The 20,083-nt window shown below is 43.5% G+C and overlaps 1 protein-coding gene across 1 annotated transcript; it reads right to left on the reverse strand.

Moving 5' to 3' along the window:
• Nucleotides 1–1,002: 1,002 nt before the first annotated feature.
• LOC117410593 (ADP-dependent glucokinase-like) lies at nucleotides 1,003–18,964 on the reverse strand. Its single transcript, XM_034017260.3, has 6 exons — nucleotides 18,210–18,964; nucleotides 13,780–13,939; nucleotides 10,489–10,679; nucleotides 10,178–10,274; nucleotides 9,348–9,484; nucleotides 1,003–2,943 (listed from the first exon to the last, which is right to left on the reverse strand). The coding sequence occupies exons 1-6, from the start codon at nucleotides 18,613–18,615 to the stop codon at nucleotides 2,273–2,275; spliced, it is 1,662 nt and encodes a 553-aa protein (XP_033873151.2). The 5' UTR covers nucleotides 18,616–18,964; the 3' UTR covers nucleotides 1,003–2,272.
• Between the last annotated feature and the right edge of the window lie 1,119 nt (nucleotides 18,965–20,083).

The raw sequence follows: 20,083 nt of genomic DNA on the forward strand, positions 1-20,083 counted from the left end.
AAAGCCCTGGACAGACAGGCGCGACACCGCTGGGCATTCCCACGGCGCGGCTCCGCTGGGCATTCCCACGGCGCGGCTCCGCTGGGCATTCCCACGGCGCGGCTCCGCTGGGCATTCCCACGGCGCGGCTCCGCTGGGCATTCCCACGGCGCGGCTCCGCTGGGCATTCTCACGGCGCGGCTCCGCTGGGCATTCCCACGGCGCGGCTCCGCTGGGCATTCTCACGGCGCGGCTCCGCTGGGCATTCCCACGGCGCGGCTCCGCTGGGCATTCCCACGGCGCGGCTCCGCTGGGCATTCTCACGGCGCGGCTCCGCTGGGCATTCCCACGGCGCGGCTCCGCTGGGCATTCTCACGGCGCGGCTCCGCTGGGCATTCTCACGGCGCGGCTCCGCTGGGCATTCCCACGGCGCGGCTCCGCTGGGCATTCTCACGGCGCGATACCGCTAGTCTGCACCCGGACACACAGGAGCAGTATGCACTATGACTGGCTTTCTTACAATATAGAAAAATTGAATTGTACAGTACAGTAGTTGTCAGTAGCTGTCAGTATATATATATAAACATAATTGATATTTTTTATTTAACACCATGCAATCTAAGAAACTACAAAATGGTATCTCAAAAGTCTACCGGAAACTACAATAGTAGTAGCCTACAGTATTTTATGTTCAATTTCGAAAAGTTTTCAATTTTTGGAACGTAACATTATTAAAATAGGTCGTGATGCAAAACTTTTGGCCATAGCTGTAATGCCCCCCATATAATATAATCTACTAAATACAAACACTGGCTTGTTTTCCTGTCATCTGCATGCAGGTGTATGAAATGATCGATCTGAGCAAAGAAACACACAGTACACTGCTGACAGCAAGTAGCCTACTACTAAAGTGTTAGAAAATATATCCCTTTACAGTCAGTTATTTAGTAAAAATAGTGAACTACAGAAATAATAATAAAAAAAATGCAAAATGTGACAACAATATCAAATTGGCTACAGGAAGGATGCTTATTATTATTATTATTTACTTCTTAGCAGATGCCCTTATCCAGGGCGACTTACAATTGTTACAAGATATCACATTATTTTTAAATACAATTATACAGTTGGGTTTTTACTGGAGCAATCTAGGTAAAGTACCTTGCTCAAGGGTTCAGCAGCAGTGTCCCCCACCTGGGATTGAACCCAAGACCCTTCGGTCAAGAGTCCAGAGCCCTAACCACTACTCCACACTGCTACCCGCTTATGAGGGACGATGTATAAAATACTGACCTGCCTGTCCTTGTATGAAATACGGGAGGGATCAAACACATCAGGGTGCTTGGACACCCCCGTAGACCACGGTTTCATTCATGATTTTCCATGTTGTCAGCACTTGGCTGTGATTGGTTAATCCACCGACACTACCGCGTGGCAACCAGAAAAAAATCTCTCTGGATTGGATTTGACTGGTACCGCTCAGCGTCCCCGTGGGACTAGCGGTATCGTCCCGCGCTGATCTGTCCAACACCATATGAAAGCATTGGCAGTGATGCAGGCAGCAAAATGCCTCACCTGTCTGAAGCCTGTGCAAGACAACACGTGGCCTGAATTAAACAGCATTAACAGCACGTAGTCACATTAACAATACTGTACCACTGCAATAGAGATCAAGGACTAGCAGGGTTATACTTCATGAGCTGCACTTTCATTGAAGCCTGTGCAAGACAACACGTGGCCTGAATTAAACAGCATTAACAGCACGTAGTCACATTAACAATACTGTACCACTGCAATAGAGATCAAGGACTAGCAGGATTATACTTCATGAGCTGCACTTTCATTGGCTGACATTTTAAAGAAGACTTCTAGTTTACCATTTCCCATGTAAATAAACTTCTATTGTTTTTTGTTGTTTTTTTGTACCAAATATGACCCACAGGGTATGAGTTAAGTGCTACGTATACTTGGTGACGAAGCAACTGTAGTAAAACTTACCAGCAACCCCACAGACATCTAGAAGCAGGAACACCACACCAAGGTACTCAGCATGTGTTCTACATAATAAGCAGTAAAACTGAGAAAATGAAGCTGCTCAGTCCCAAACGACAGCGCATGGCTTCAATATGCATTTGATAGCTACCGTAGCTAGATTTGTTTAAAGATTTGAAAAGAAATAAAAGAAACACAAAAAAGTTAAAAGAGAACAGATTTTAAAGAGCACTTCACATAAGTGGGCATTGTCTTTCATGAGTTGAAAAAGTTTGTAATTTGCCAGAGTGTCTCCTCCCTGTTAAATCTGCAGCACTAACCCAGCCGCTGAGACATTGTCCCCTCCTCCGGCAGTCTGGTACACGTCTGTGCACACCAGCACAGGGGCGACGCACACCTCGTAGTCAGCCTCCTCCCAGCAGGTGACGGGCTTGGTCTCCAGCAAGGGCATTCTCTGGCTGCCTTTCTGGCGGCTGATGGAGAACGAGTCGTCCATGATGAGCTTGGCCTTGCTGGGGTTGATGTCGGGCGAGCCGCACACATGCCGGTTGGCAGTAAGGGAAGCCTTGGCTGTGGCCGACATGGTGTTCTTCCAGGGGGAGCCTGTAGTCACGATGATGGCCTGGAAGGCCAGGGTGTGGACGTGCAGTCTGGTGAGCCTGCGCCCCCTGGCCTGGCCCCGCCTCTCAGTGCTCAGCAGCCGGTACAGCTCCCTCATCTGGTCCAGGACGGTGGCCACGCGGGGGTTGGGGTCGGAGAGCACGGTGACGCTGCCCCCCTTCAGCAGGCTGAGCAGGTTGGGCAGCTCCTGCTCGTTCATACCCAGAGAGCTGGCATGGGGCACCACCCGGCTCAGCAGCGCCCGCATCAGACCCTCGTCCACGAAGGAGGCCATCTCAAAATGGATGCCCGTCGTCTCATCTACTGACAGCATCAGGGCGTTCAGACGCTCCAGCCTCGCCTCACGCACGTCTGGGAACCAAGCAGCACCAGTAAGACACTCATCATCGAGGAGGGCAATATCAGAGGAATATCAGAGGACACAGGGCTGAATAAAAGGAGGAGAGGAATATCAGAGGACACAGGGCTGAATAAAAGGAGGAGGGCAATATCAGAGGACACAGGGCTGAATAAAAGGAGGAGGGCAATATCAGAGGATACAGGGCTGAATAAAAGGAGGAGGGCAATATCAGAGGATACAGGGCTGAATAAAAGGAGGAGAGGAATATCAGAGGACACAGGGCTGAATAAAAGGAGGAGGGCAATATCAGAGGACACAGGGCTGAATAAAAGGAGGAGGGCAATATCAGAGGACACAGGGCTGAATAAAAGGAGGAGGGCAATATCAGAGGACACAGGGCTGAATAAAAGGAGGAGGGCAATATCAGAGGACACAGGGCTGAATAAAAGGAGGAGGGCAATATCAGAGGATACAGAGCTTTAATAACAAGATAGTTTACGGTTTAAGAATATACTGTTCTTGAATTTACCATGAATTGAATTGTAGCATCTTCTGAATATTGAAGATATTTCCCCAGACATAAATACTGGTCCCGAAGCCACCGCCATACACACTAGAAACCTGCATCCCACGATACAGTATTTCTTTCAATTGATATTTTAGGAGGCTCTGTTGAAAAATGATACCTGCTAGTTTTAAACTAGATTTTAGTAATACCGACGACTTCTGTAAAATGTAAGAGTTATGCTTGTATCTTTAGGTACTATATGTCTATGGATAAGTACTATAGTTGCATCCCAGCCCATACACAAAAAAGTGACAAGACATTGCCTATTTATGACTTTCCACAACTAATTTCTGGGGAATTCGCTACGTCTTTTAAACAGCCAACGTTTTTATTTAGAAAAATTCCAAACACTACAAATGTCAGCCCTTTTTTTTTTTATCAAATCTCCACTGTAAGCCAGAGAATCATTTATAAGAACCCTTAGCATGCAACGTATTGATGGGGGGAGAACCCAGTCCTTACTGCTGGGACCAAGACCTGCACTAGCATGCAATGTATCCATGGGAGGAGAGCCCAGTCCTTACTGCTGGGACCAAGACCTGCACTAGCATGCAATGTATCCATGGGAGGAGAGCCCAGTCCTTACTGCTGGGACCAAGACCTGCACTAGCATGCAACGTATCCATGGGAGGAGAGCCCAGTCCTTACTGCTGGGACCAAGACCTGCACCTGCAGTAAAACCTTGGTGCTAAAAACAATACATGGAAATATATTTCAACTGACTTTTAGACACAATGTTTTTGTCAATGCCATTTGTTGGCCTCAATGGCTCAAGTCAGTTTTGGGTGATGGTGTTGTTGTGTGACTTATTTCAAAAGAGTTAATACAGTCAATATATCAAGTTATTCTCTCACAGAAAGAAATTTGCTTCTCAAAGTACTGAGTCGTGGGGACAGGACAAGCACAAAGCAAGATCCTGTATTTATTTGTGGCACATTCTGTTGGTGATCAGACAGGTGAGATCATGTGTTAGAATATGAAAATCTGGGATACCAAGTTATTCAGCTCCAGAATGATTCAACCTTTTTATTTGTTTATTTAGCAATGCGTTTCTCCAAGGCGACTTACAGAGACTAGGGTGTGTGAACTATGCATCAGCTGCAGAGTCATTTACAACTACGTCTCACCCGAAAGACGGAGCACAAGGAGGTTAAGTGACTTGCTCAGGGTCTCACAGTGAGTCAGTGAGTGAGCTGGTGGGATTTGAACCGGGGACCTCCTGGTTACAAGCCCTTTTCTTTAACCACTGGCCCACACAGCCTCCTTTGACCCCACTGAGGAACCTTGAAATCCCGCAGGTGTATTTCATGATTTTATACATATGGTTTGCTTGTTTCCAAATGAACCTGGAAACAAACTCTGAAAACTTCCTTTTGAACTCACACACACAGTAACCAGAAGGTCACTGGTTCAAATGCCACTGACTGACTCACTGTGTAACCCTGAGCAAGTCACTTAACCTCCATGTGCTCCATCGTATGGATGAGAAGTTAAATCAATGTCATATAATGCATTGTGATGGTGGTCCACTATGAAAGGCACTATATAAAAAATGCCGGCACAGGAACGCAGGATTTATTAAACACAAAACAGAAAGTGAACAAACAGGTCATGTGATGCTACCAATGATGGTAACGCACAGAGGACACATACAGAAGACAGGCAGGCAGCAAGTCTCAATCGAGCGCCTGTCTGTAAACAATCATTTGATCAAACATAACAACTCCAAAAAGCACACAAAACAAACCAGTTTCCACATATAAATTACACCAAAACTAATTACCCCCTGTGGTATGTTTAAAGTAAAACAGTAAAGAAATGAAAAAGTAAAGAATGTACACTTACATGCTGAATACAGTAATTACATGTCCTTTCTCTTGAAAAAACTATCCAGCGTAGATTGCTCCTCACTGAATTAGTGTTATCTTTGAATTAGTCAACCATGGTCTTTGTTATCACTGAGAGAATAACACACTCAACACTGGAGAAAGTTCAGTGTCAGTCATTACTGAGATCGTTGTATCCGGGTCGATCCTGTACGTGATCGTTCTAATAGGGATAATTTGCTTTGAAACAAAATAGGTTCTTGCTGCTGGGATCATTAAAAACGGGTGTTCGTTATAGTGAAGTTAGCCTGTATATACACACAAAGTGGTGACCAAAGGGGATACGTTAGCATCTGGGTTTGACCACAATCTTGTCAATTGCAGGAACTCTGGCCTCAGAATGGTTGTACTGTATCTCAATGAAATCTACACGGTATACATTTGACATTAAAGATTACCACAGGTCGCTAATGAAGAGAATGCGTCAACGCTCATTTTACCAGTTAGGGAAGTTTATTCTTTCTCTTTGCTTTTCATGGACTCATAGCAGCCACTGTGAAAACTGGTTTAAACAAACAGACATTCTGAAGAGGCTTTAGAAACACAAGCGTTCTATTAAAACAGAGCTGACAGAACTCATCAGTGCTGCAAGCTGGAAACACAATGCATATCAGCCTGGTCTGATGCTTTACATGCAGCCAGGGCTGACAGAACTACATAAGACAAACAGAAAATGAAAACATGAGAGAAAAACTAAATACATGTGTGCCCATGTAAAAATATTTGTGTGTATTTTGCATGCAGGAACATTTCGATTTACTTGCGATTTTGACTTGCATGCAAAGCCCAATGCAAACGTTAGCCATGTGATCAGCACTTTTTTTTTTTACTCTGTGCCATCAGTAAAATGTTAGACACGTGAAATGGAAAGCCCTTTTGATGCAGTAAAGCCATTCATCAAACAGTGTCCCGGGACCCCACCTACTACAGGCATTCAGAATCATCCCAGAGCACATTTAAAGAGCACAGCTACAAACAGAACACGAGATTGACTTCCCTGCAAGTGTTACTGCTCATAGTTTGAAAAATACAACACTGGAAATAAAGTTTCTCAACAGTAAGTAGTACACATGCTTACACGATGAATCATGTTAATAACTGTCTGGTACAAACACAAGGCTGTTAATTCATTAATAGCAAGTTATGAAGGATAAGAATTCCAAACTATTTCATATATATGGATACATACAGTATATAGTTAAGGCATCTGATTTTCGGGTGAAATTTTTTTCCAAATTCGGGTGAATGCTTTTTACAAAATTGGGTAGATTTAGTGAAAAAATCAGATGAAATCGGGTGTATTTATTTATTTTATATATATATAATCAAGAAATAATAAATATTTGGGTAGAAATCGGGTTTTATTTAGAAAGAAGTAAAGAAATGTAGTCGTCAACAGTTTAAATCCCCAACGTATGTATATTTCCACACATTGGGGTATGCAAACTTTTGATGATCTCTCTCTCTCTCTCTCTCTCTCTCTCTCTGAAATAGGAAGTTGTTGTTAGGGATGGGAATTTTAAACGTTTAAAGGTATGAACTCTAAAGAAGTGGTTAAACGTTTAATAATATGCTACACGTATAACCGGTCACGTGACAAATGTCACCAAACGCATATTTTTTTAAGCACTCATTTTAGTAATTTATCATCGGTAGTCCGTCTCGTATCAGACTGCTCTAGTGCCACAGTAAGGGCGGATATTATAAAAAGGAAGGGGTTTGGCAATTGCCTCCAAGTAGCTTTTCTAATTGGTGCAACAGAAAGATTGACACTGGGGCGGGTTTTATTCTCGGTGGATCTGGCGTTTCATTGGTGCTCTGTGTGTGTGCGTTAATGCCTGTAGTAGGCGTGGTATGGTATCAATTCCACGGCAGGGTAATAACGTTAATGACCAGCGTTTTTACTGAGTCTGTTCTATATTTAAAATGGCATCTCTAAACAAAGTATTTTGAGGAACCGGACCAGAAAACCATGGTATGTAAATAATTATGCCAAACAAAATTGCCGTACCACAAAAACACAAGTTCAACGCTTCACAGTTTCCCCTACGAGGACAGTGTGTGTGTGAATCGTGAATGCTGCAGTTTTGAAATCGATGTAAGATTATCCCAATACTGTGCCGACCCATAAAACAATAACAGCGAGGCTGGAAAAACTTAAAGAAAATCGTGCTGCAGCTGTTCAGACAAAACTTTCAAAAGGGAGAAAAAGTTGCAATTACCACAGACTCGAGGACCCCATTCCCCAATCTTCCCATAGGTGGAAGGCTTTTTTCACTTGAAATTGTTCTGTAAGCTTTTGGACCGAACGGCCGTTTATGTTTAGTACAGTTTTTATTTGTATGTTGGAACTACTGCACTAAAGTAAAGGACCCCAGAGACACACTTCAAACAGGTAGGCCAGGCATCTCTTATTACAATTTAATGTAAAGTTGTGTGGATACGTGAATTTGAATACTTTATGTTATTTTGTAATACTTGACCATATACAATTAACTTCACAAGAAGGCAAACATTACATTAATCACTTAATATTACTTGATTGTGTGTTAGTCTGGCATTTAAAATAGGACTTGTGGCACTGTCTGGGTGGTTTATGTACACTAGTACAGTATGTAGAGGAGAGTGGCATTTGATTCAAGTACTCAGAAATTGTAATGCCATCAGTCACAGTGCTCTTTACAATTCCAAAATATTATCCCTGGTAATACCTTTTCCAGAAGGGAAAGTATTTCTAACTTTTCTTCAATTGCAAGCACAACTCGCTTTCGCTTTCCTGTTCCCGCTGTACAGTGGGTGATGTTCGTCTCTTTAATATATATATATATATATATATATATATATATATATATATATATTTTTAAAAAATTTAGTCGTTGCCAATTAGTTTTTTTTTATTATTTTCTCCCCAATTTGAAATGCCCAATTATTTTTAGGCTCAGCTCACCGCTGCCACCCCTGCGCTGACTCGGGAGGGGCGAAGATGAACACACGCTGTCCTCCGAAACGTGTGCCGTCAGCCGCCCGCTTCTTTTACATGCTGCAGACTCACCGTGCAGCCGCCTCAGAGCTACAGCGTCGGAGGACAACGCAGCTCTGGGCAGCTTACAGGCAAGCCCGCAGGCGCCCGGCCAGACTACAGGGGTCGCTGGTGCGCGGTGAGCCGAGGACACCCTGGCCGACCTAACCCTCCCCCTCCCCCCCCCCCCCCCCCGGACGACACTCGGCCAATTGAGCGCCGCCCCCTGGGAGCTCCCGTCCACGGTCGGCTGTGGAATAGCCTGGACTCGAACCAGCGACGTCCAGGCTATAGAGCGCATCCTGCACTCTAGCGAGTGCTTTTACTGGATGCGCCACTCGGGAGCCCCCATATATACTTTTTTTAACCATATAATTTTGGGCAAAGTTACATGTAATAGGTTCCTGTTTTTTTGTTAAATGAACCTTTAAGAAACACACTTCTGAAAGCATTATACTATCCTAACATGTGTTCAACATGTATGTAGTTATATCTCCACTAGCAACTTTACTTAAAACCATAAACTACTTTGTAGTTACGTCTTTGCGATGTTAAAATGTTGTTTGCTTATTTAGGGTTGATTTGCTTAGAAAATACTAACCAGGGCTGTCAGTATCAGAATGTAATATAAAGTGTGTGTGTATGTTTGTAGATATGGTTTAAACGATGACATTGCAAAGAGTTTAAACGTTCATAAAGAATTTACCAAAAAGCACATCCCTAGTTGCTGTCAATACCTTTTTCAAATAGGAAGTTAGATATAGTGAGTGCTGTCAATACCTTTTTCAAATGGAAAGTTATAGTGAGTGCTGTCAATACCTTTTTCAAATAGGAAGTTAGATATAGTGAGTGCTGTCAATACCTTTTCAAATGGGAAGTTATAGCGAGTGTTGTCAATACCTTTTCAAATGGGAAGTTATATATAGTGAGTGCTGTCAATACCTTTTTGAAATGGAAAGTTATCCATCATCTGGAGCCCACCAATCACAAGGAGGTCGGGCCTGAAAGACTGGAGCTGCTCCTCAAAGTCCTCCAGGGAATCCAGCAGAGGGTTGTGGTCATCGCTGTGAACGATGTACCTGTGTGACAAACACAGCCAGGCTTGCTTAGAGCTGGAAACAAACGACTTGAAATAATCCCTCTTTATTAATGGCAGGACTGCTTTTCATCTTTAATGGCAGGCGCATTATTATTATTATTATTATTATTATTTATTTCTCATCCAGGGCGACTTACAATTGTTACAAGATATCACATTATTTTTACATGCAGAGCAATCTAGGTAAAGTACCTTGCTCAAGGGTACAGCAGCAGTGTCCCCCACCAGGGATTGAACCCACGACCCTCCGGTCAAGAGTCCAGAGCCCTAACCACTACTCCACACTGCTACCCCCCCGTATGCAGTGCAAAGTTAGTTTGGCTGGTTCAAACTGCTCGTACTGTGCTGCCCAATATGCTACTGTTAATCAAAACATCTGTCTCAATAAGCCTTCATTTCTTTAAACAAATACAATTAATAACGCTATTGAAAGAAATGTAGGGATGTGGGAGGGAGGAAACCTTGATGCTGAGTGGGGACCGTGTGGTTTTCTGACTACCAGCTGCCTGGAGATTTACTTTACGAGACCTTGAATATAACAAACATGGGTCATGACTCTCTTTCTACTGGAACTTTTCATTTTTTTACTTTCTTCATTTAAGGGCTGTTTTATTAGTGAAAAAGGGGGAAATGTTGAGTAAGTGATAAAATAAAGTCATTCCGTGTTACAGACCTGTTTGCTCTCCTGGAGACGTATTCTCCCCATTTCGCCCCAGTGGGGTATTCTAGAATCAAGTGAATATCGGGGTCCTCCACTGGCTTCCCAGCCACTGCAAAGAGAAAGCAACGGTGTGAGTATACCTCGAGTGCTGTGTGCATGCTGCAGATCAATAATCTCCTGCTAAAGTAATACTCAGATAAGATCAATACAGCACCAGTGCAGTCACTGACACCAAACAGAAAAGAGGGTCCTTTTGTGCCTAAAAATCTAAACCGTTGAACAGAAAAAACTCAATATTAGCACAAAGCACAACATTCTCTAACCTGTCACGTGATCAGAAAGGACTTCAGTGACTTCTGGGCTGAAGCGGCCTCCCAGGAGCACGTCACACCCCTCCGAGGCCAGTCGGTTAGCCATGACTGCAGCGTTCCCTCCGAGAGCCCATCGATTCCCATGGAGTCCTCGGGATGCTTCCACCAGCTCGTTAAACAAAGTGTCATTGGACAGGAATCTCCTGCAAGGAAACACAAGCCATCACAAGCCATCACACCACACGCTACACAGCTAACCCCAGCCAGGAATCTCCTGCAAGGAAACACAAACCATCACACCACACAGCTAACCCCAGCCAGGAATCTCCTGCAAGGAAACACAAACCATCACACCACACAGCTAACCCCAGCCAGGAATCTCCTGCCATGAAACACAAACCATCACACCACACAGCTAACCCCAGCCAGGAATCTCCTGCCATGAAACACAAACCATCACACCACACAGCTAACCCCAGCCAGGAATCTCCTCCAAGGAAACACAAACCATCACACCACACAGCTAACCCCAGCCAGGAATCTCCTGCAAGGAAACACAAACCATCACAACACACTGCTAACCCCAGCCAGGAATCTCCTGTAATGAAACACAAACCATCACACCACACAGCTAACCCCAGCCAGGAATCTCCTGCCATGAAACACAAACCATCACACCACACAGCTAACCCCAGCCAGGAATCTCCTCCAAGGAAACACAAACCATCACACCACACAGCTAACCCCAGCCAGGAATCTCCTGCCAGGAAACACAAACCATCACAACACACTGCTAACCCCAGCCAGGAATCTCCTGCCATGAAACACAAACCATCACACCACACAGCTAACCCCAGCCAGGAATCTCCTGCCATGAAACACAAACCATCACACCACACAGCTAACCCCAGCCAGGAATCTCCTGCCATGAAACACAAACCATCACACCACACAGCTAACCCCAGCCAGGAATCTCCTGCCATGAAACACAAACCATCACACCACACAGCTAACCCCAGCCAGGAATCTCCTGCAAGGAAACACAAACCATCACACCACACAGCTAACCCCAGCCAGGAATCTCCTGCCATGAAACACAAACCATCACACCACACAGCTAACCCCAGCCAGGAATCTCCTGCCATGAAACACAAACCATCACACCACACAGCTAACCCCAGCCAGGAATCTCCTCCAAGGAAACACAAACCATCACACCACACAGCTAACCCCAGCCAGGAATCTCCTGCAAGGAAACACAAACCATCACACCACACAGCTAACCCCAGCCAGGAATCTCCTGCCATGAAACACAAACCATCACACCACACAGCTAACCCCAGCCAGGAATCTCCTGCAAGGAAACACAAACCATCACACCACACAGCTAACCCCAGCCAGGAATCTCCTGCCATGAAACACAAACCATCACACCACACAGCTAACCCCAGCCAGGAATCTCCTGCAAGGAAACACAAACCATCACACCACACAGCTAACCCCAGCCAGGAATCTCCTGCCATGAAACACAAACCATCACACCACACAGCTAACCCCAGCCAGGAATCTCCTGCCATGAAACACAAACCATCACACCACACAGCTAACCCCAGCCAGGAATCTCCTGCCATGAAACACAAACCATCACACCACACAGCTAACCCCAGCCAGGAATCTCCTGCAAGGAAACACAAACCATCACACCACACAGCTAACCCCAGCCAGGAATCTCCTGCCATGAAACACAAACCATCACACCACACAGCTAACCCCAGCCAGGAATCTCCTGCCATGAAACACAAACCATCACACCACACAGCTAACCCCAGCCAGGAATCTCCTGCCATGAAACACAAACCATCACACCACACAGCTAACCCCAGCCAGGAATCTCCTGCCATGAAACACAAACCATCACACCACACAGCTAACCCCAGCCAGGAATCTCCTGCAAGGAAACACAAACCATCACACCACACAGCTAACCCCAGCCAGGAATCTCCTGCCATGAAACACAAACCATCACACCACACAGCTAACCCCAGCCAGGAATCTCCTGCAAGGAAACACAAACCATCACACCACACAGCTAACCCCAGCCAGGAATCTCCTGCCATGAAACACAAACCATCACACCACACAGCTAACCCCAGCCAGGAATCTCCTGCAAGGAAACACAAACCATCACACCACACAGCTAACCCCAGCCAGGAATCTCCTGCCATGAAACACAAACCATCACACCACACAGCTAACCCCAGCCAGGAATCTCCTGCCATGAAACACAAACCATCACACCACACAGCTAACCCCAGCCAGGAATCTCCTGCAAGGAAACACAAACCATCACACCACACAGCTAACCCCAGCCAGGAATCTCCTGCAAGGAAACACAAACCATCACACCACACAGCTAACCCCAGCCAGGAATCTCCTGCCATGAAACACAAACCATCACACCACACAGCTAACCCCAGCCAGGAATCTCCTGCCATGAAACACAAACCATCACACCACACAGCTAACCCCAGCCAGGAATCTCCTGCCATGAAACACAAACCATCACACCACACAGCTAACCCCAGCCAGGAATCTCCTGCCATGAAACACAAACCATCACACCACACAGCTAACCCCAGCCAGGAATCTCCTGCAAGGAAACACAAACCATCACACCACACAGCTAACCCCAGCCAGGAATCTCCTGCCATGAAACACAAACCATCACACCACACAGCTAACCCCAGCCAGGAATCTCCTGCCATGAAACACAAACCATCACATGGTAAGTGTTTCTCAAATGTGACGGAGGTTAAAACAAATGTGGCTGCAAATTAAATATTTCATTGTAAATGGGACAATGCCAAATCAAAGTTGAACACAGTTGAGGCATAACCAGTCAAGACCACGCCATTTTACATTCCCATACTTCCACTTCTGCAGGTAAGGCAGTGGTGAGAGTAGCGAGAGTAGCGAGAGTCACACTCTTTGCAAATGATGGTTAATCAGAGGCTGCTGTATTCAAATGCAAGACAGAAAGGGAACCAAAGCAGAGCCCTGGATCACTGCCAAACACTGTAGTAAAACCACATGGCTGGACTACAGATTTGAGAAATGAATGTGCACCCCCCCTCCCATTAGAAGAGCCTGTTAATTGAATGCATATTGAGGAAATGTAGCTTATTAATATGATTATGTATATATTTGAAAATGAGTGCAAGGCTAGTGCATGAACCCACAGGAACAGCACCAAGTGCTGCATGAATTAGAGCTAAGAGCACTGCATGCTTTATATTCACTTACTCAGAGGCTGCTCCGGGTGGAAAGAAGTATGCAAAGCTCTGGGAGAGCTGCTCCCTGCTTTCAATGCAGTCGTGATGAAAGGGAGTTTTACTGGGTTTAAGACCAATCTCGTTTAAGAGCTTGACGCCATCGACAATAATGTCCACACAGCCGCCGAAACCTAAAAAACAAACATTCACTGAAGGAAGCGTCACAAGGCCTGACAGGCACCCTGCTACATAAATACATGGCTACATGTACCTGAGTTTTACTCTATTTTTTCAACACAAATCACAAGTGCTTTGATATTTGTACTCCCATCCTGGGCTATTAATCACCTTGAATGAAACTGACCACATGTGACAAATTATTCTCAGCAATGCAAACAAAATGAAACTGCTAAAGGATGTCCATATAGTGTTGAATGAGCAGTTATCAAGATTCAGATACAAATAAAATAAAAAACACACACCTCCAGGAGGCCTACATCCCCGTGTGCAAGAACATACAGAATTAACTCATTTTGCTTCTTAACTCTAGATGTCCCGCGGCGGTCATTTTGGCAGGTTTTTGGTTTTAAAATGTAATTTTCTCCAGTCGTGTAACACATACGGGGCTGTGCGTTCGTGTACCTTTCTGTCCGTATGTATTAAATATTCTCACAAAGCATGAAACGCGGGAGTGCAGAAATAAAGGAGATATATTACATTATACCTAAAAGCCCCGGGAGCAGTCACATTGACGGCCACACAGAAAACAACTGTATTGTGATTATACAGAACGGTATTCTACTTTATTATTTTTATTTACTAATCCGCAATGAGCTTAGCTGTAATTAGATTAGTCTCTACTCACTGCCTGAGTGAATGACTGACAGACTTTTTAAAAGCCTGCTTGCCAGCTGTGCTGTTTTGGTCAGTCAATTAACATTGGGACTAGTGAAAATAAATACCAGAGACTGTGGAGTTTTACAAACACAAGGAAACATGGAGTTGGCATGGAAGTATTCAGTGAAAGCTGGCTCCCGACAGTGGCCTTTTCAGGTGTTTTACAATGTATTGGACCTAGCAGCCATCAGCTCCCGAGTACTTTACAAAGAATGCACAGAGAAGAATTTACCAAGAAGAGAATATATTTTACAGTTAGCACTGGAACGTCGCAAGAAGCATTTGGAACGGAGGGAGACTGCCAAGCGTGTACCCACAGCTGAAGCTGGCAACCCTGCGGAGAGCCGCAAGAGACGCCAATGCCAGGTTGGCAAGTTCAATAAAACTTCGGACAGCTGTGCCCTGTGCAGAAAGGCGACGTGGAGAAGCGCATTATCTGTATTGATTGTGAACAGCCTTTGTACTCAAGGTAAAGGAATACCATTTTGTCTATAAAAAAAAAAAAAAAACTTTTTATAACTTCTGTAAAATGTTTTCTTCTAAGTTTATTTATCTACGTTGTTCAGTTGTTTTTGCTCATCTGATAATAAACCGATTGCTGTTGAAAAGTAGAAAAAATGTATTGCTATCGTTTGTTTTATAAATATGTACGTTGTAAACCGATGTCTGTTCAGATGTTTATTTACATTTTCTTGTTTTGATTTGTAAAATAAAATGGTTCATTAATATATATATATATATATATATATATATATATATATATATATATGCTTCGGTTTTTCAGATGTTTATGTAACATACTCAATAAAAAAAAAAAAAAAATTACATCCGACTGTTTCTCCGTTCGTTATACTGTTTACAGTGTTTTGAATACAGCCATCAGAAAGACTGCTGCAGGGCTTCTAGGTATGAGTGTATCTCCGGTCCTGCTAGTGTTAATGTCTAATGAAACTTGCTGAATAATGTTACATTAACATACTGAATTACATACCGGTTTGTAGTTTTCCATATACTTAACAATATCATTTTGAAGAGTTTCTTTGATTACACAATGGTAAATAAAATATCTAAATTATTTATTTTTTAATTATGTCTCAATCCTAACATTCCAGGGGATGCAAAACTTTTGGCCACAGCTGTAGCATCAGCAAAGAAACAGGAGCAGCTTGATGAAGCCTGTTCTCGGAGTTTGCAGCTTCTCACAAGGTGCTGTTGAGCTATCAGACAGACCAGTGTGTGCAGCTTCTCAGAGAACTGACACATAAAGAAGTGGACTCCACCTTCACAAACCCTGTGATGAATGATTTGCAAATGCTGACCTGAAGCACCAAGAGCTAGCACTGCCAGCTACACCTCAGGGCTAAAGTGCAACTGGAGATCGCTTTGAAAGCAAATAAACAACTAGCTCCAACATATTAAGCAGCAGTGAAGTCACTCTGTATTAAATGAAATGCTATCTCGCTGCCTGCATATGCAGTATTTTATGTCAGCATGGGCCCAGCAGCTGTGTGTTCTACTGTTTGCAAGCCAGGGTTAAACAGAACTAGATTCTAGAATAATGAACTAGATCAGAACTATACAAGCTAAAATAGTGAACTAGATCAGGACTATACAAGCTAAAATAGTGAACTAGATCAGGACTGTACTATACTGGACTAGATGGCACCTAACTGTACCAGTACTTGCATCAGCTTGTATTTGCACTGAACTGCTCCACACCTCGCCGTATTCTAGTACTGCTCTTAATTCTAACTACATCCTGTATCTTGTACTTGATTTTACTCTTATAGGGATCTGTATTCACATTTTTTGTAACTGCTCTTATTTGAAATCATTCTCATGCATTTATCGTACTTACTATGTGCTCATACTGGTCTTTACTCGTTTAAGCACATATTTTTAGTGTAAGTTAACTGCTCTTAATCGAACGCACTCTACTGCTTCCATTGTACTTTAAAACTGCTCTTATCTGTAAAGTGATATTCTGAAATGCGTGATACTTTGTACTGTGATATTTTGTAATGTGATACTTTGTACTGTGATATTTTGTAACAATTGTAAGTCACCCTGGATAAGGGCATCTGCTTAGAAATAAGTAATAATAATAATAAACTCGATCTCATTTCAGAAGATTGTCCAGCGTGAGCATGTACAAGACACTTGTACCATCATTCTGCATTTAAAACAGAGCCTCAACCCTCGGTGGTAAATGCAAAAGACGTAAATTGGTGCTGGTTTGTGGTTGTTGATGAGCTACAGCTGCCTTGCCTGTCCCAGCATTCTCCCCATGATGAAGGAATTGAGAATAACAGTAAAGAGGGTGTGTGGATGGTAAACATTGCTTGCATGCATGCAAAGCTGTAACACTCATTTTGTACCTCTGCAGCCCCTTTCACACAGGCATGCTCTACCCGGGTCAGGACTCGCTGTCATGCGGGTCGGGTACGTGATTTCACACTGCTTTTGATAAAGCAGGGTTGACCTGGGTCACAGACGCAAGTAAACAATGCGTGGATCAATGCCCTGGAAGCAGCTTGTTACAGACGCTTCCATCCAAGATTCTCTGGATTGAACAGTCAGCCCAAGTGTTGATTAGAGCAAATGTTTCTTCATCCCGGCTGCAGTTTGACTCATGCTGTGTCTCAAATCAACAAAAATATGGCAAAACAGAATAAACAGAAATGTTCCTTGCAGAAGTGAAACCTTCACGCAGACATGGCTGTTTGTTATTGCATCGGCTCACGATGGCCATCTTGCATTTGTTCTCGCTCGACCCGGGTCATCCTGAGGTAGGTCGCTGCTGACCCAGGTCAACCAGGTACGACCCCGGTACGTGGTTTCACACTATGTGGGATTGTGACCCGGGTAGCCAGAACCCAGGTCAGGGCCCAGGTAGGAGTGCCAATGACTCAATTTTGCATGAAATATGGCCATATAGAAAAAGCGCTGACATTTCTCTTTGATATTAAGAATCAGATGTCATAACACACTGCAGACACAAGTCAATATTGCAAACTGTGGGGCTGTATAAATGCAAATTCATGCTGACAAAGCACAATGGCAGCCCCTGAAAATGTTGCTACTCAAAGTTTAAAACTATTTACCGGCAGGGTGGAAGATAACTGGAAAATAACCAGTGTTTGACCTCCTATGACTTTTTTATACTCTTTTTTGAGTATACTGTACAGTAAGTGTGCAAATCTAAGTATTTAAAACAAAAACACACACCACAAAATACAACAGTTACATTTTATTTAAGTAAAAATGCTTTGTCATGGAATAAAGACTAATTCAGGAGTAAATGTTTTGTAGCTGTACTATTTAAAAAGACAAAATAAGACTATATAGCACAAGACATTAAACTAATATAATGAATGGTGTTAAAATGATTCACATAATGTTGCTTTGTACAAACCTAATGACAGACGCCTCCTTTTCTAGATTCGTCCTACCGCGTAGCCCAGAATAATTTATGAATTGTATGACATAGCGTGCGTTACAGATTTCGAAAAATAATTTTGAAATACATTTTATAATTTAACAGGAGTAATAATATCTGCTTACCTATGGCCACTTTGGGTCTGCGAAAGCTGTCTACGTCGACTTTACTCTCGGCTCTCAGCAGCGATGTTAAAACTGTGTCAAGCCTTTGGTCGAGTGAATTCTGTACGGGTGATCGGTACCACAAAGCCAACAGAATCACCAGAACAGACACGACGGTTCCGTATCTCACAAGACTGCTGCTGCTACTGGTGTTCCGTCCATTCGCCATTTCAAACGCGAAAACAATACACGCCGAGACGAAAAAATGTATAACATCTACATGCACACACGCACAGAGGCAAACCACTGAACTAGAAGCAGGACACGCACACACTGCAGCCAGTGACAGCAAAGCGGAAGTAGAACTACTCAAACAATGCATGTGTAAAACATGAAAACTCAGTTTCCTGGCTATTGTTACATACATGCGGCGTTTTTAAGAATGTAAATGTATGGGATAACATTGAGGGAAAGCACAAGATGAGGTATGATTTAAATATATATGACATATTCTAGTGTCTCTGTATATGTGTCATCGCAGAACCCTCCCCCACTCTGCCAGTGGCTTTTGTTTGTTTGTTTGTTTGTTTATACTGGGAATTACCAGCTCAGAAACGTATGTGATTCTACAACATGTCCCGCTACCGTCCAATTTTACACAGAACATTAAACCATATACTTGATGTCAAATGCTGAAGAATCCCCAAAATCCACTTTCAATGTATTCAGTTCCGCGCAAAAAGGAAGTCATCGATGCATTACAGTTCCGATGGAATACACAGCATGCGTTGCAACGATTCATGTTCAGCATTTTGTTTATTGTCGACTACATTTGCACATGGAATAATGAGGCAGGCGATGGAAATGCATTACAAACCAGCTGGAAGATGTGAATGGTACGTTCCAGCATACTTAGCAGATGGCCACATTGGTCAAATCAACATTATATTTGATCTGAGTCGTAGCTGTCTTATCAAAGTCTTTTAACAACGCCCAAGGATGAGGCATGCTGTATTTTACATTACACAAAGTGGTTCCCAGAGCTGTTTGAATGCTAATGCACACATAATAAAGGATAATCCTTCAGAATATGTACCATTATTCCAGATGTATGCCTGTGTCTGGCCAGCTTTTTGGCGTTTTTCACATGTACCCCTGAAATAACGAAATTTAATGCGAGTTTAGTGGTAGCAAACACAGTACAATATAACGGGAATGTCTGTCCAGTTTTTTTAATTTTTTTATTAGCGCCTGTGGTGCTGTTTGTAAAATACACTTTTACAAAAAGTTTTTTAATTCATTAATTCAACCAATAGTATTTTAAGAACAACTCATTATTTGGATTTGATCCATTGGAACAGTTGTCTGTTCTGTGAAAGTGGGTCCACGGTGGACAATGGTACAGGGCTGTCTAGCTCTTTTGCCCTCTTGCGGAGAGATGAGGTATCGACATTTTACACCTCATACATTATGGCAGTAGAGTACGGGTTTATAAAAACACCACTAGTTCATCAGCCCCCTTTATCTAAACGTTGAATTAAGCAGAGAAAATATTCGATGCGGCATATCTACAAAACACCATCAAAAGACGCTGTATCACATGGTCAGTGTTGCATTTATCTAAAACTTTCTATGGGTTAAAAAAAAACAAAAAAAATCGCGCAACCTTATTATTTGTTTATTTAGCAGACGCCTTTATCCAAGGCGACTTACAGAGACTAGGGTGTGTGAACTATGAATCAGCTGCAGAGTCACTTACAATTACGTCTCACCCGAAATACGGAGCACAAGGAGGTTAAGTGACTTGCTCAGGGTCACACAATGAGTCAGTGGCTGAGGTGGGATTTGAACCGGGGACCTCATGGTTATAGGCCTGTTTCTTTAACCACTGGACC

This window comes from Acipenser ruthenus, chromosome 6, assembly GCF_902713425.1.
Source record: "Acipenser ruthenus chromosome 6, fAciRut3.2 maternal haplotype, whole genome shotgun sequence".
Classification (NCBI taxonomy): Eukaryota; Metazoa; Chordata; class Actinopteri; order Acipenseriformes; family Acipenseridae; genus Acipenser; species Acipenser ruthenus.